The following is a 14,043-nucleotide window of genomic DNA, read 5'->3' as shown; positions in this document are numbered from 1 at the left end:
ATCTCAAAAAATCGTGGGAATACGACATTGACGTGCACAACATATTCATAGATTTTGAAAAGGTCTATTGAAACTGTAGAAAGTTTCACATATTTGGGGGTTGCATTACAAAGATGGATTAGAGGAACCACAAATTCAAAGGAGAACAGTAAAGGGAAACAAAACTTATTTTTCACTTGCCCATATATTCCACTCTAAAAACACACTCACACTGGAGATTGAAAATCAGGATCTACAAAACCATTATCAGATGAATAGTATGTTATGAATGCGAGGCATAGGTGATGATAGAAAACACAACAAGAAAGGAAGTATTTAAAAGAGGAGTCCTAAGGAAGATATTTGGATATATTAACGAAAACGGAGTATGGACATGCATCCAAGTGCAACCATGAAATCTACCAACTGTTCAAAGAGACGTGGCTCTTAGAATTCATTAAACTTTAGAGACTGAGACTTAAACTGGTCATGCAGTGATAATAGAGACTGAAATATAGTTGAAAAGAGCTTTAAATAGTAGAATGCAGGACGCAAGACCAAAAGGAAGGCCACGGAAAAGGTGGGAGGATGAAGTGTAAGCGGACGTGCAAGATTTGCTAGACATGAATACATGGAGAAGATCGGCGCTGGATCGGCAATGTTGGAGGTACAGTTTGGAGGAGAACAATGCTCGATTTGGGCTGTAGCAGTACTGGAGGGAGAGACAGGAAAATGCAGGGTATAAGATCAAAAAGAAGGCCACGGAAAAGGTGGGAGGATGAAATAGCACTTGAATGGCACAGTTTGGAGTTTAAAAGAGGTCAAGGCTCGATTTGAGTTGTTGCTCTATTGGAAAGAGATTGGAAAGATTATTTTGCCAAAATTGGAAAAATTACGAAATATTTAGTAATTATTAACTATTTAGTAATTTTTTTTTGCCAATTTTGCCAAAGTGGCAAAATCTTACTAAAATCACTAGCCAGTTGTGTCTGAGTTTAGCGAACCGACTATACCATTTTTTTGTGTTTATAAATAAATATGAAAAAGAGGTGCAGACAACTATTCATTATATATTAAAAAGACAGGGTTACCTTTGTGTGGCATTTTCCACAAAGCCTCCGCACACGACGACTCCCTCAAAGAAAGCGTTTTGGCTGCTGAAATAACTGGAGAAAACCCGCCCGGAGTCGGGACGGGTCCGGATGTGGCTCCCAGGTTGACCTCTTGGGATTGCCTGGAAAAAATGAGGAGAACATCAAAAAACAACAAAATACAATGTAATATTTTAATGATTATTTCATTCATAGGAGATTCTGACCAATAGAAAGCTACAGAAATCTGAATTAAATCGATAATTTTTGATAATCTCCCGTCGTTAAGTATATTACGTCAGATGCCCTTCGTTGCTACGAAAAAATACATTCAGTGACATTAATGACAATTAATGTTTTAAAAATTATAAAAGTGATGACTTTTAATCGTCAAATATTTATAAAAACTGTGTTTTTAATGGGACTTACATAAATAAATTACAATAAAATTTTGGTTTTGAACAGTTTTATTCATGAAATAATCGCAACAAATTGCACTCGACCTCTGAAATTAATATAGAATTTTTGCTCTCGTGACACTTTGACATAATTTCACTCGCCTTCGGCTCGTGAAATTAAAACTGTCAAAGTGTCACTCGGAAAAAATTCAATATTTTCAGAGCTCTTGTGCAATTACTACTGATTATTTCATTCATAGGAGATTCTGACCAATAGAAAGCTACAGAAATGCAAATTAAGGTGATAATTTTTGATAATATCCCGTCGTCAGGTATATTACGTCAGATGCCCTTCGTTGCTACGAAAAAATACATTCAGTGACATTAATGACAATTAATGTTTTAAAAGTTATAAAAGTGATGACTGTCAACCGTAAAATATTTTATATCAACTGTGTGTTTAACAGTATTAATTTGTACTTACATACATAAATAAATTACAATAAAATTTTGGTTTTGAACAGTTTTATTCATGAAATAATCGCAACAAATTGCACTCGATCTCTAAAATTAATATAGAATTTTTGCCCTCGTGACACTTTGACATAATTTCACGAGCCGAAGGCTCGTGAAATTAAAACTGTCGAAGTGTCACTCGGGAAAAATTCAATACTTTTAAAGCTCTTCTGCAATTACTACTGAAAGTTTTTTGCGAGACATAAAAACGAAGGCATAATAATGTGATAACAATAATTATTATACTCATAGGCGCGCTAAATGTTGCCAAGTAAAACAAGTTTCTTTTTATAGATACCTAATCGATTTTTTGTAATTCCGATGTGACACAAAATCTAGGCATGGGATAAAAAAGTTTACTTGAAGAAAGTGTATTTTTTTGCTCTTCTTAATGGCGGTACAGACTCGTTTTTGTAATATTTTATTTAATTATAGAGTAATTTCCACATATTTCTCAAATTGGGCTCTGTATCGCCATTCTTTATTATATTACTAATATCTCGACAAAATATTCAAAATTAAAGCTGGAATGTAGTCCAAGTAATGAAGCTTAAAACAGTACCTACAAAACCTCGCAATTTTTACAGAATGGATCGAATTGCTTGAAAATTTGAGAATAAGTAGTGGGTAGTACAAGGATCAAAATCTATATTATGCTGAAAGGCGCTTTTATCATGGGGTGGTTGCCACCTCATCTCGGGGGTGGAAATTTTTTATTATGTTTTGACCGCAAAAGTTGGTAAAAATATTCATTATAAGCAAAAAACATTCTATACATCTTTTTGATAAAATTAACAGTTTTCGATGTATTCGCTACAGAAAGTGTTAGTTTTATATCGAAAAAATCAATGTTTTTAATCAGTTTTCTGCAATAACTCAAAAAGTTTTCGTTTTATCAAAACAACTTAACTTAACAAAAATGTACCTTATGAAAAAATAAACAAAACGGTTTTGTTTTAATTTTCTTTAGGACCAATAGTAATCGAGCTATACTTTATTATATGTTAGCTCTTCTTCGTCAAATGCTAAATATTGTAGCTTCAAAGTCAAAAGACGGGAAAACTGCATTTTTAGAGGATAACTTGTTCAAACTAATTTAAAGTATTTAAAAATATATATCTCCAGAAATAAAAAAAGTCTCTAGCTCAAAAATTAAGTGACTTATAATTAAAAGAATGTCAGTCCCTATTTTTTTTAGCGAAAAAGTCATCGGAAACAACCCCCTAATCACCACCCTAATTAAAATTAGTATTTGACCTGGTTTGGTCTTCTTTATTTATGTATTATTAATAGGTTCTAGAAGTTTGACTGGCTTATAATGATTAGTTTTTAAAAAACTGGAGTTAAAATGGAATAACGAATTTTTGTAGTTTGGCAAAAAATGCCATTCTCTTCAGAATAGAAAGATTAGCATCAGAGATACCAAAAAATTGTTTAAATATGAAATTGTAGGCCATTTAATTCCCAAGAACTTGGTTTAAAAAATGTTTTCGAGGGCAAAAATTGACTGAATTGTAAATGAGTATGTATATCGAAAAACATTGATTTTTTAGATATAAAAATAACACTTTCGATAGCGTACAAAATCGAAAACTGTTAATTTTATCAAAAAAATGTATAAAACATTTTTTGCTTAGAGTGAATGTTTTTATCAACTTTTGCAATCAAAATATAATAAAAAAAATTCCACCCCGCGATGGGGTGGCAACCACCCCCGTGGTAAAAGCGCCTTTCGGCATGATATAGATTTTGATCCTTGGACTATCCACTACTTGTTCTCTCAAATTTTCAAGCAAATCGATCCATTCTGTAAAAATTGCGAGGTGAAAAGCTTCGGTTCCTGGACTAATGCGTTTCTAATAACTAATTTTTCCAATATTTCCAAATGCTTGATTTTCTATAAATCAACGGGTACTAACATCAATCAAATACGTTCCCACATTTATTTTATGAAAAAGCTAAATATTTTTTAGCTTCATACTTAAAAAATGATTCTGTTACAAAGCATTGGTGTTTAAATTAATTGATTAGGGATCTTAAACAACGGTATTCACTAAACAGCTGTCAGACTGTTCCTACAACATCATACATTAAAACCAATTTGTCAAATTTTAACAGCTGGATCATTAACATTCTTGTAGCCATTAAACTTTGTTACATGGGATAAACAAAAAAAGGTATTAAGACATACAATGATAACGTATACCGTCACCCGAAGTTCCGCAACCACCTAAGGTCACCTGAAGAAGAAGCTGATTTCAATTTATGAATCATAAACAGAAACAAAATAAATCATTGACACCAGTCATCCCATGTCAAAATATTCACTTATCACAAGAGTGTAAAGGTGAATATCTTATTCAGCCCAGCGGTGTCTTTGTGATCGTTATGCCATTGTATGAGATCGAAAAAAGGTGCTGGAGGGTAACACCAGGACCGGTTTGTGAAAATTTTCACTAGATTGACGGATATAAAGTACTTGTATGTACATAAATATTTACTTCTTACTTATTCGTGGCTTTACATAGCATATTCTTATTCTGTTTGTCGTGTACCACATCCCAATCGCCATTTATTCTCTCTCTTCAATCCTGAACCCCCAGAGGGAGTGTAGTGATCGACGTGATGTCGTGTATTGTCCGTCTCCAAAGATCTCTGTCTCTGGTCATTTCTTTTAACTCATGCATAGGTATTTTGCATATTCCTGTAATTTGTTCGATCCATCTTGTTGGGGATCTTCCTCGTGATCTTCGGCCTTCCACCTTTCCTTGTATAATGAGTCTTTCCATATTTTCTGTGTTGGCTCTCATAACATGTCCAAAGTATTTTAATTGTTGGAGATGGACTTTACTGGAGAGTCGTTGGCTAACTTTTAGCTCTCTTAATATTGAATTATTTGTTCTATGGTCGGTCCAAGGAATTCGTAGCATTCGTCTCCAATAGAACATTTCAGTTTCGTCTATCTGTTTTCTTTCCGAATTTCTTAGGGTCCAAGATTCACATCCGTAGGTCAGTATTGGGAATATTAAGCAGTTGATCAACCTCATCTTTAACGCTCTTGAAATTTGACAGTCCTTCCATATTGTGGTCATTTTTGCTGTGGCGACTTTTGCTAGATCACATCTACGTTTTATTTCTTCCTGTAGTGACCCTGTGTTTGTAATTAATCAGTGGTGTAGTGGCAAAATTTTCAGTGTGGGAACGCTAAATACTGACTTACAATCCAATTCTGAGGGGTACCCCCTCCCCCCACATAAAGAGCGGGGGGTCCGGTTCGGGGGGCCTGTAGCCTATGGAATGGATGATAAAATTTTCACAGGGAAGAAGAAAAAATATAAGATGTAACATGTTTTTATGTATACGTTTACTAACAAATTCAAACACAAAGATTAAAAACTGAACATATTCAATAAAATTTTATAATGTATTTACAAATAAATGGCAAATGCATCTTCTTCCTCTTTGTCAGGTTGGAGGTTGGCTCGTCGAGTTCTAGTATCATCAGCTGTACGGTGTCGTCTTAACCATGCCTTGACGTAATTCTCTGGTTTCCATGTCTGGATACTTGGTCCATTCAACTTGATAAACATCAATGCTGATACGTGCTCGATGGTCAGTTTTGACCGTGTTGGCGATATAATAATATTCATGTGACTGAAGCCACGTTCACACTCTGCTGAACTGCAAGGAATAAGCTTTGTGCAGTTTATCAGTGGGTTTAAGTCCTTCGGAATCGTAGTGCTGTTTTCCAGGTAATCTCTGAAGCTGTTCTTAATTTTGTTGGCATTCAACCTAAATCTTGCACAGAGATGTTCGATTTCTTGTTCACCGTGTCCAACATATTTCTCTGGAGGCCAGTTGTTACTTTCAAGTACTTTCAGTTCTGAAAGGAGATATTCATACTCTTTTTCATAATCATAATTGTTCCCTGTGGCTTTATTAGATGGTTCGTTACTGCTTCTTGTTGTGAAAAGTCTCCGTTTTAGGTTGTTGATAACACTTGATAGCAACTGCTGGTCATTAATAGCAGTTATTTTGTTGCTACTTGTTAAGGGAACATGCCAAAAATTACCAGTGATTGCAGCTCTCTTGGCCTCAAGGGTCTTAGTTCCAGGTTTTTCTTTAAGGCACTCGAAAAAAGCAATTAACCTTCTTATGAGTTTGTCTGCATAAACAACAGTTGCCTCCCTATTTTGAAGACATTCTGAAACCATTGTTAATTCAGCTAATATGTCATACATTATCGCCAAATCTGACAGAAACTGAGTTGATGTCAAGCGCCTAATCAACCCACCGTACATTGCTCGTTCGGTTGTTGTTCTGTTCTTGTCTTCTTGGGCCTTCTTAAAATGGGAGTACAATGCTTGATATCCATACCAAACGGCCATAACAGTTTTAAATGAACTGGAAACCCATCTCGTGCCCAAAATGCGACCAACTTTCTGTAGTTGCAAATCAAGCTCACTAGCACACTCGGCTAGTTCTCTTTGGTTTTTAGGCGATTTACTATACAGAGTGTACAGTTTGTCCATAAACATTTGAAAATGGTTAATAGCCCCAACGTCATTGATAGAGTCACTCACAGCTAACTCTATCCTATGGTTCATGCAATGCCAAGGAACAATGTTGGGAAACTGTTGTAGTAGCTTTTCTACGACGCCAGATTTTTTACCTAACATGACACTAGCGCCATCACAGGCAAATGCAACTAAATTCTCTTTTAGGTACTCAAAATCAAACCCATATTTTTTCAAACAACCTAAAAGTGCCTCAAAAATAGAATCAGCAGTTTGGTTAGGCAATTCAATTAGGTCTAAGAATAAGACATTTGGTGGCAAATCTTTGCTGGTTTCACATTTTAAATAAACAATCAAGGTAGATTTATCACTTAAGCTTGTAGATTCATCGATCAAAATCGAAATTTTACCTGAAATGCTTTTCACCTGTTGAGTAATTCGCTTTTTCATTTCATGAGAAATGTGGTCAATGATTTCAGTTGCACTAAATCTAGAGTGTAATCCTACACCAATGTCTACACCATTCATTTTCTGAAGTTGCAAAAGTTTAGAATAATCAGAAAAGGGCCTATCATTTTTTGCCAAATAGTAAGCTGATCAAAATACTTTAATTGTAGATTCTAGATTGGAAACGTTCATTTTATCACAAACGTTTTCAATAGTTTCCTCGTTCGCCTTAGCGGTTATGCTCTCAGCAGTCAAGTGGGCTGATGATTGCTTGTGAAGAAAAATTTTTTTTCTTAGGGAAGTAAGTTGGGCAGACTTACTAGACCCATTGAATGTTATTGCAAATGTGCACCATTCTTTAGAAATTGATGTACGTTCCTTTTTAAAAGCACCAAGATGAGAAACGGTGCTACATAATGTACAGCCTAATGAACCGTTTTTGCAACCCAACCATGGGAAGGCTTCTTTTTTGCGTTCCCACATATCAATAGTCCATATAGAAGGCCATTCTGATTTATTTTGTTCATCATGCTCATGCATATTCGAAGACGAACTTACAGAAGAATTACTTTCAGTTCCTGCCTGTAAATCACTTTTTTCATCTGAAGACACACGAAGAGAAGTAGAATTTTTCCCTGAAAGAGATACACCGAAATCATTTACTTCTTCACCTTTATCTTCATTTGGTTGCTTAGAAAAGAACGAAAACAGTGTTTTTTGATTTTTCTTTGACGGCTCCATGTTCGATTGGATACTATTAGAATAACACAATTAATTGTTAAAGTAATACCGCGCACGATAACCTCACTAACAAACAAAATAAAGAGAACAGTCAAATCAGCGCGTCACCACTCACCATTTGCCAAACGAACGAGAGTAGCGTCTAGCGTGACTGCCGAGGTGCCGAGTGCCAACTGCAGAAATATGGTGTGGGTATTGACCCCTTCCCTCCTACTCGCTCCCCTCTTTCTCTGTCGCACGTGAAAGAGGGAGGGGGCTAAACTGCGCCCCGGATACCGGCTAGCACCGCGCCGACGATGACACGACGGCAAAGTTGTGACAACGAACTACCTACTTAATCTTAATCTAAGAAAACAATTAGAATATTGAAATTCGGGTAGGTATGGTGCATGGGTGCGGGCTGATGCCTCAAATCAATATATGCACTCACCCACTCACACATTTTTAAAGATATTATTTTATCTACTTGCGTAAGTGATTTTAATTTTATTTGTTAGGGTGAAGTGGGGTAGATGTAATCTCGGGGAAAGTGTAATCAGGCATTCTATAATATTTTTTTTTAGTAAATTAAACCAGTGTGGGAACGCCGTTCCCACGCGTTCCCGCTCCACTACACCCCTGTAATTAATGATCCCAGATATAAGTATGAGCTCACAACCTCAAACCGATCAACTGTGGTTATATGTGGATGATTGTTATGTAGTCTATCCACTATCATGATCTTTGTCTTTGATATTTTTAATTTCAGACCAAATATTTGACTTTCGTTTTCAACCAGTCGTATAAGATCAATCAGCTCTGCTTGACTATTTGCAAGAAGTGCTGTGTCATTTGCGAAACGTAGGTTGTTTATTGTATGACCATTTATTGAGATGCCTTTTTCCCATCTTTCAAGTGCTCTTCTCATAATATGCTCTCCATATATATTGAGTAATTGTGGAGATAGTATACATCCCTGTCTGACACCCCGTTCGGGATGAAATTCGTTTGAAAGTGTATCAACCACTTTAACTGATCCAGTAGTGTGTTCGTATAGTTCAGTTATAAGCGAAATAAGGTGTTGAGGTACGCCTACTTCTTTTAGTATTTGCCATAAGTGTCTCCACTTCACCCTGTCGAACGCCTTACGATAATCTATAAAGCATATGTACAGTGGAATGTTGAATTCCCTAGATTTTTCGATTATCTGTCTTATATTCAACAGGTGTTCTCTAGTACCTCTATCTATCTATCTAATCAGCCCTAAACATCCATCCTTGGATATAGGCCTCCTCTTCCTTCTTCCATGCCTCTCTATCTTGGGCAATTTGCATCCATTTTGACCCAGTGTGTTTCTTCAGGTCATCTGACCATCGCATCTGTGGCCTTCCCCTTTTTCGTTTGTGGTTCCATAGTCTCCAATGTATTACCATCTTAGTCCATCTTTCATCCTTCTGCCGTAGGGTGTGTCCGGCGAACTTCCATTTAAGCTTTGCTACTTGGGTAGAGACGTTTTTCACTTTTGTTTTGTTACGGATCCATTCGTTTCTTTTCCTGTCTGATAATTTAATGTTCAGCATTTGTCTTTCCATGGCTCTTTCTGTCTTTGCTATTTTTTCCATATTCTCTTTTGTAAACGTCCATGTCTGAGAGCCATATATTAAAACAGGGAGTATACATTGATTGAAGACTTTTGTTTTTAGGTATTGCGGGTATTTTCTGTTCTTTAGAATATAAGACAGTTTTCCGAATGATGCCCAGGCCAACCTTATTCTTCTCTTTATTTCTTCGGTCTGATTTTCTTTATTTTATCTAGTGATTTGTCCTAGATATATATATTCTTTTACTTGTTCTATTCTTGTTTGTGCCACTGTAATTACTAGTTTTTCTTGTTGATTGGTCATGGTTTTTGTTTTACTGTAATTCATCTTCAGTCCTATCTTTGTCGATTCTCTATCTAGTTCTTTCATCATTCTTTGTAATTCTTCACTTCTTTCTGCTATTAATACAATATCATCAGCATATCGTAAGTGATTCAGATATTGCCCGTTTATGTTTATACCCAAACCATCCCAGTGCAGTTGTTTGAACACATCTTCTAGCGCTTGGTTGAATAGCTTGGGCGAGATGGTATCTCCTTGTCTTACTCCTCGGTTTATTTTAATAGGCTCCGTTTGTTTCATTAGCTTGATAGTTGTTGTTGCCTTACCATATATATTTGTAATTAAGTCGGTATATCTGTAGTCTATTCTGCTGTTTTGTAGGGAATTCTTTACTGCCCAGTGTTCCACACTATCAAATGCTTTTTCGAAGTCAATAAATGCCATGTATAGCCGGATATGATATTTGTTAGCTTTTTCGATTAATATCTTCATCGTTAAAAGGTGGTCACTTGTACTGAAGCTTTTTCTAAATCCGGCTTGTTCTCTTGCCTGGTATCCATCTAATTTAGTTGTTAATCTGTTTGTTAATATCTTGGTTAATAGTTTGTACATCACATTTAGTAAAGTTATGGGTCTGTAATTCTTTAGATCCTTTTTATCTCCTTTCTTAAATAGTAACGATGTTACTGCTTCGTTCCAAGTGTTGGGTATTTGTTTTGTCATTAATATTTTATTCATAAGTGTGTACAAAACTTCTCTAGTTGTTTTCCCACCATTTTTTAGCATTTCTACCGTTATCCCGTCTTTTCCTGGCGATTTATTATTCTTCATCTCCTTGAGTGCTCTTTTTATCTCATTCTTACTGATTTCTGGTTGTAAGTCGGAATTGACATTTTTTATTTTTATTTGTAATTGCTTAAGGATTTCTTGTGTTGGTTTCTGTTTTGTATTGTAGAGGTTTTTATAATATTCTTGTGTTATTTGTATAATTTCTTCTATATTATTGGTCTCTATGCCTTCCTTGTTCTTTATACTATTAATCTGTATGCTTCCAAGCTGTGGATTTAAGCACTTCATATTTTTATTTTGTTCAATGGTTTTTTCTATTTTTTCTTCCTGTACTCTCCTTTGACTTTCCTTGATGTTCCTTCTGATAGCTTTGTTTACCTCTTTGTAATCTACTGTGTTTCTCTTATCTTGTTCTATTAATGTTTTTCTTTTGCTCATGAGGTTTTTTGTTTCCTGGGATATATAGTTTTCCTTTTTTATTCTTGTTTGTGCTACCTCTTTTCCCGCCTTTGCTAATGTATCGGTTAAAAGCTGATTTATTTCATCGATATTTTTGTTTTCCAAATCTCTAGTGGCCGGTATACTTTCCCTTATTTTTTGTTTATATTCCTCTTTTGCTTTCTTAAGTTTTCCCATATCTAGTTTCGATATATTTTCCATTTTCTTGTTTGTCTCGAATTGGCTATTAATGCTGAGTTTGGCTCTGACAAGTCTATGATCACTACCGGTTGAGAAACGATTCAGCACTGTAACATCTTTGATGATGGCTTTTTCTGTTGTAAGGATGTAATCTATTTCGTTTTTAGTATTGCCGTTGGGACTTATCCATGTCCATTTTCTTTGCGGTTTTTTGTTAAAAAACGAGTTCATAGCAAAAAGTTGTCTTTCCTCCCAGTAGTTCATTAATGTATGTCCTCTATTATTTCTTTCGCCGTATCCATCGTATCCATATTGTCCTATTCTGTGTTCGTCTTCGTCTATTCTTACCCCTAATTTGGCATTGAAGTCTCCAATTATTAGCGTCAATTTAGTTTTCTTTTCTTCCACAGCGGGTGTTATTTCTTCGTAGAAGTTTTCAATATCTTCATCTTTATATGTGCTTGTTGGTGCGTATACCTGTATAATTTTCAACGACGTTCTTTTTAATTTAAGCATAATGTAGGCTACTCTGTCTGATATACCCTTGGTGGATTGTATGTATCTAACGATTCTCTTGTTTATTATAAAACCAACTCCGTTGTTGGTGTTATCTTCATTACCTTTGTAGTACAGCATGTTTCCCGAGTTTAATAGTATTTTTTGTTCTCCTTTTCTTCTTATCTCTGACAGACCGATGACATCCCATTGTATATGAGTTAGTTCTTCTTCTAATTCGTGGAGTTTAGTGTCTTCATTCATGGATATGATGTTATATGTACCTACGTTTAGTTTAGTCGAATGTTTGCCTCCCCCAGAATCCTTGAGGCGGACCGGTTTGTCGGTGTGGGACTGTGAGTTGTTATCTCTACCCACCTGGGGTAATATTCCGTTTGTTTTGTGATTCGACATGTTTTTCTTTGAAGAGGGTTTTTTGACATTAAAACGCCACGCTTGTCAGGCGGGTTGGCGAGTTTTCATTCAGCCGCCCATTCTGGGTCAGACGCTGTTGTCAGCCGCTCATTCTGAGTCAGACGCTGCGCTGTTTTGATTCCATACAAACCCTAAAATCAAGGGGTTGCCACGTCCGCCATCCATACCGTACCGAAGGTGTTCTTCTCCGCCATGGCTGCCGTTGTGGACTTCATCCGTAACCCTGGACAAGGGACCCTAAACAGGTACTAGTTTCCCGGGTCAGGAAACCCCTGGAATCTACGGAGGGCAGGGATTGATTCATTTTCCCTGGTAGGACTATCCAAAGGAGTTCCTATCCGCTACCCATAGTACCTCTACCTTTGGTTCTCTTTGAAGGAATGTTTTTAGTCTCTCATTGATTAACGCCTAGTACAATGTACTAGGTAATCAGAGAATTTTAAATTCGGATCACCATTATATCTTTATCTCCGTTTAGGGTTTATATAGTCAAGATTTTATGTCGGGTTAAAATTAATAAAAGAAAATCTATAAGAGAATCTTCTGTGATAATGTAAAGGAGATTATAATATAAGTAAATACATGAAATAGACATGATTTTACAATTGGTGATAATACCGCTGTATGGGTTCTAATTGTTTCATTATGCCATGTAGACTGATTAACTAAAATCAAAACTTAATATTGCTGTACTAATAATTTGTTTTAAAGTTAAATTATTCGAAACTGGGCAAACCAAATGATAAAACAGAAAACTACCGCTCCATAGCCCTACTCAGCATGGTATATAATCTATTATTTAGAACAGGTTCTCCTGAACCGAATTAGTCACAGAATAATTCAAAATTTCCCCTCTGAACAAGCAGGCTTTCGCCCTCATCGAAGCTGTACGGACTAAGTCTTATCACTTATCACTAACAATTTTTATAGAAGCTAATTTTCAAAAGAAACAAAAAATTGTGCAACATTCATATATTTAACAGCAGCATATTATGACAATGTTTGTAGACAGGGATTAATATATACACCCGGCCTGTATTATCTCCTGCAGAACGATAATTAAACCCAAAAAGGAGTAGTTCCTAACTGACAGATAATTAAACTCATTAATAACATACTGACAAACAGATCCTTTCAGGGGAATAATGCGAAAGAAGTACAACAGGCTGGTAAAGAGAGAGCTAGGAGTGTATTTTAACAAACTATTAAAATACAATATATATCCGAAAAACCCTGGGGTTACTTTAGACAGAACGCTCATATCTAGAGAACACATGACGAAAACGGTAGTAAAAGAAAGAATACGTCCACAGTATTAACCTTCGCCGATCCTCCTCTCTTGGCCTGTGCACCAGTGTTGTTGAATAGCAGGCATACCCACTTGGTGGACACTCAGCTAAACTGTGCAATACATATTATATGATAACAGGCACAAGTATGCCCGCCCCTTCCAATGTGGCTACCCCACTTAGTAACATAGCTTCACCCAACCTACGCTGCGAACATGCATTAGTTAAACAGTTAAAGAATACAATCAAATTATGCAAATTATGGATAGTCGCCAACTTCTAGTCCACAAAGAAATCCCTAATATTCTTGACAACCGTCCACGATCCAGATTACCTTCCCAGAGATCCGCTCAAGTGCTATATCATTTTCTTACCGTAGCGCTCTTCCTACCGACCCATCACTCTATTACCCATCCTGGGTAAATTACTAAGCAGAATAGAAGAAGAACATCTGCTACCAGAACATATCCCAACTCACCAATTTGGTTTTCCTGAAAACCAGACGACAACCCAACAAGTTCATAGAATAGTTAATGGAATTGCAAAGAACCTACAAGAAAAGAAATATTGCAAAGCCGTATTTCTCGGCATCTTCCAGACTTTGGATAGAGTTGGGCAGCCTCTATTGCTCTTATTGTCTCCTATTATCTGTTTTAAATTAAAAAATACTCTATTGAGCAACTGCTACCTCATATTCCGATCATATATAGCGACAGCGAGCAATGATGAAAGCCGAACAAGAAATCCCGACAACGAACTGATTGAATCTCTACCAGAATGGACAGCAATCAGAAGACTCCTGCGAACGTGGCCACAAGATTTATTACAACAATGAAATAAACCTA

General features: G+C 36.1%; 1 protein-coding gene across 1 annotated transcript; it reads right to left on the bottom strand.

Annotated features, from left to right (window-relative positions):
* Positions 1-5,412: 5,412 nt before the first annotated feature.
* LOC126885394 (E3 SUMO-protein ligase KIAA1586-like) lies at positions 5,413-7,029 on the bottom strand. Its single transcript, XM_050651958.1, has one exon. The coding sequence runs from the start codon at positions 7,027-7,029 to the stop codon at positions 5,413-5,415; it is 1,617 nt and encodes a 538-aa protein (XP_050507915.1).
* Between the last annotated feature and the right edge of the window lie 7,014 nt (positions 7,030-14,043).

The sequence above is a fragment of the Diabrotica virgifera genome, chromosome 5 (assembly GCF_917563875.1).
Source record: "Diabrotica virgifera virgifera chromosome 5, PGI_DIABVI_V3a".
Classification (NCBI taxonomy): domain Eukaryota; kingdom Metazoa; phylum Arthropoda; class Insecta; order Coleoptera; family Chrysomelidae; genus Diabrotica; species Diabrotica virgifera.
The sequence above is the reverse complement of the archived record's forward strand: the minus strand, read 5'-3'. Positions and strand labels throughout refer to the sequence as shown.

Excerpts from the sequence above, each read along its gene's own strand:
- LOC126885394 (XM_050651958.1), bottom strand. The coding sequence starts at position 7,029 with ATGAATGGTGTAGACATTGGTGTAGGATTACACTCTAGATTTAGTGCA.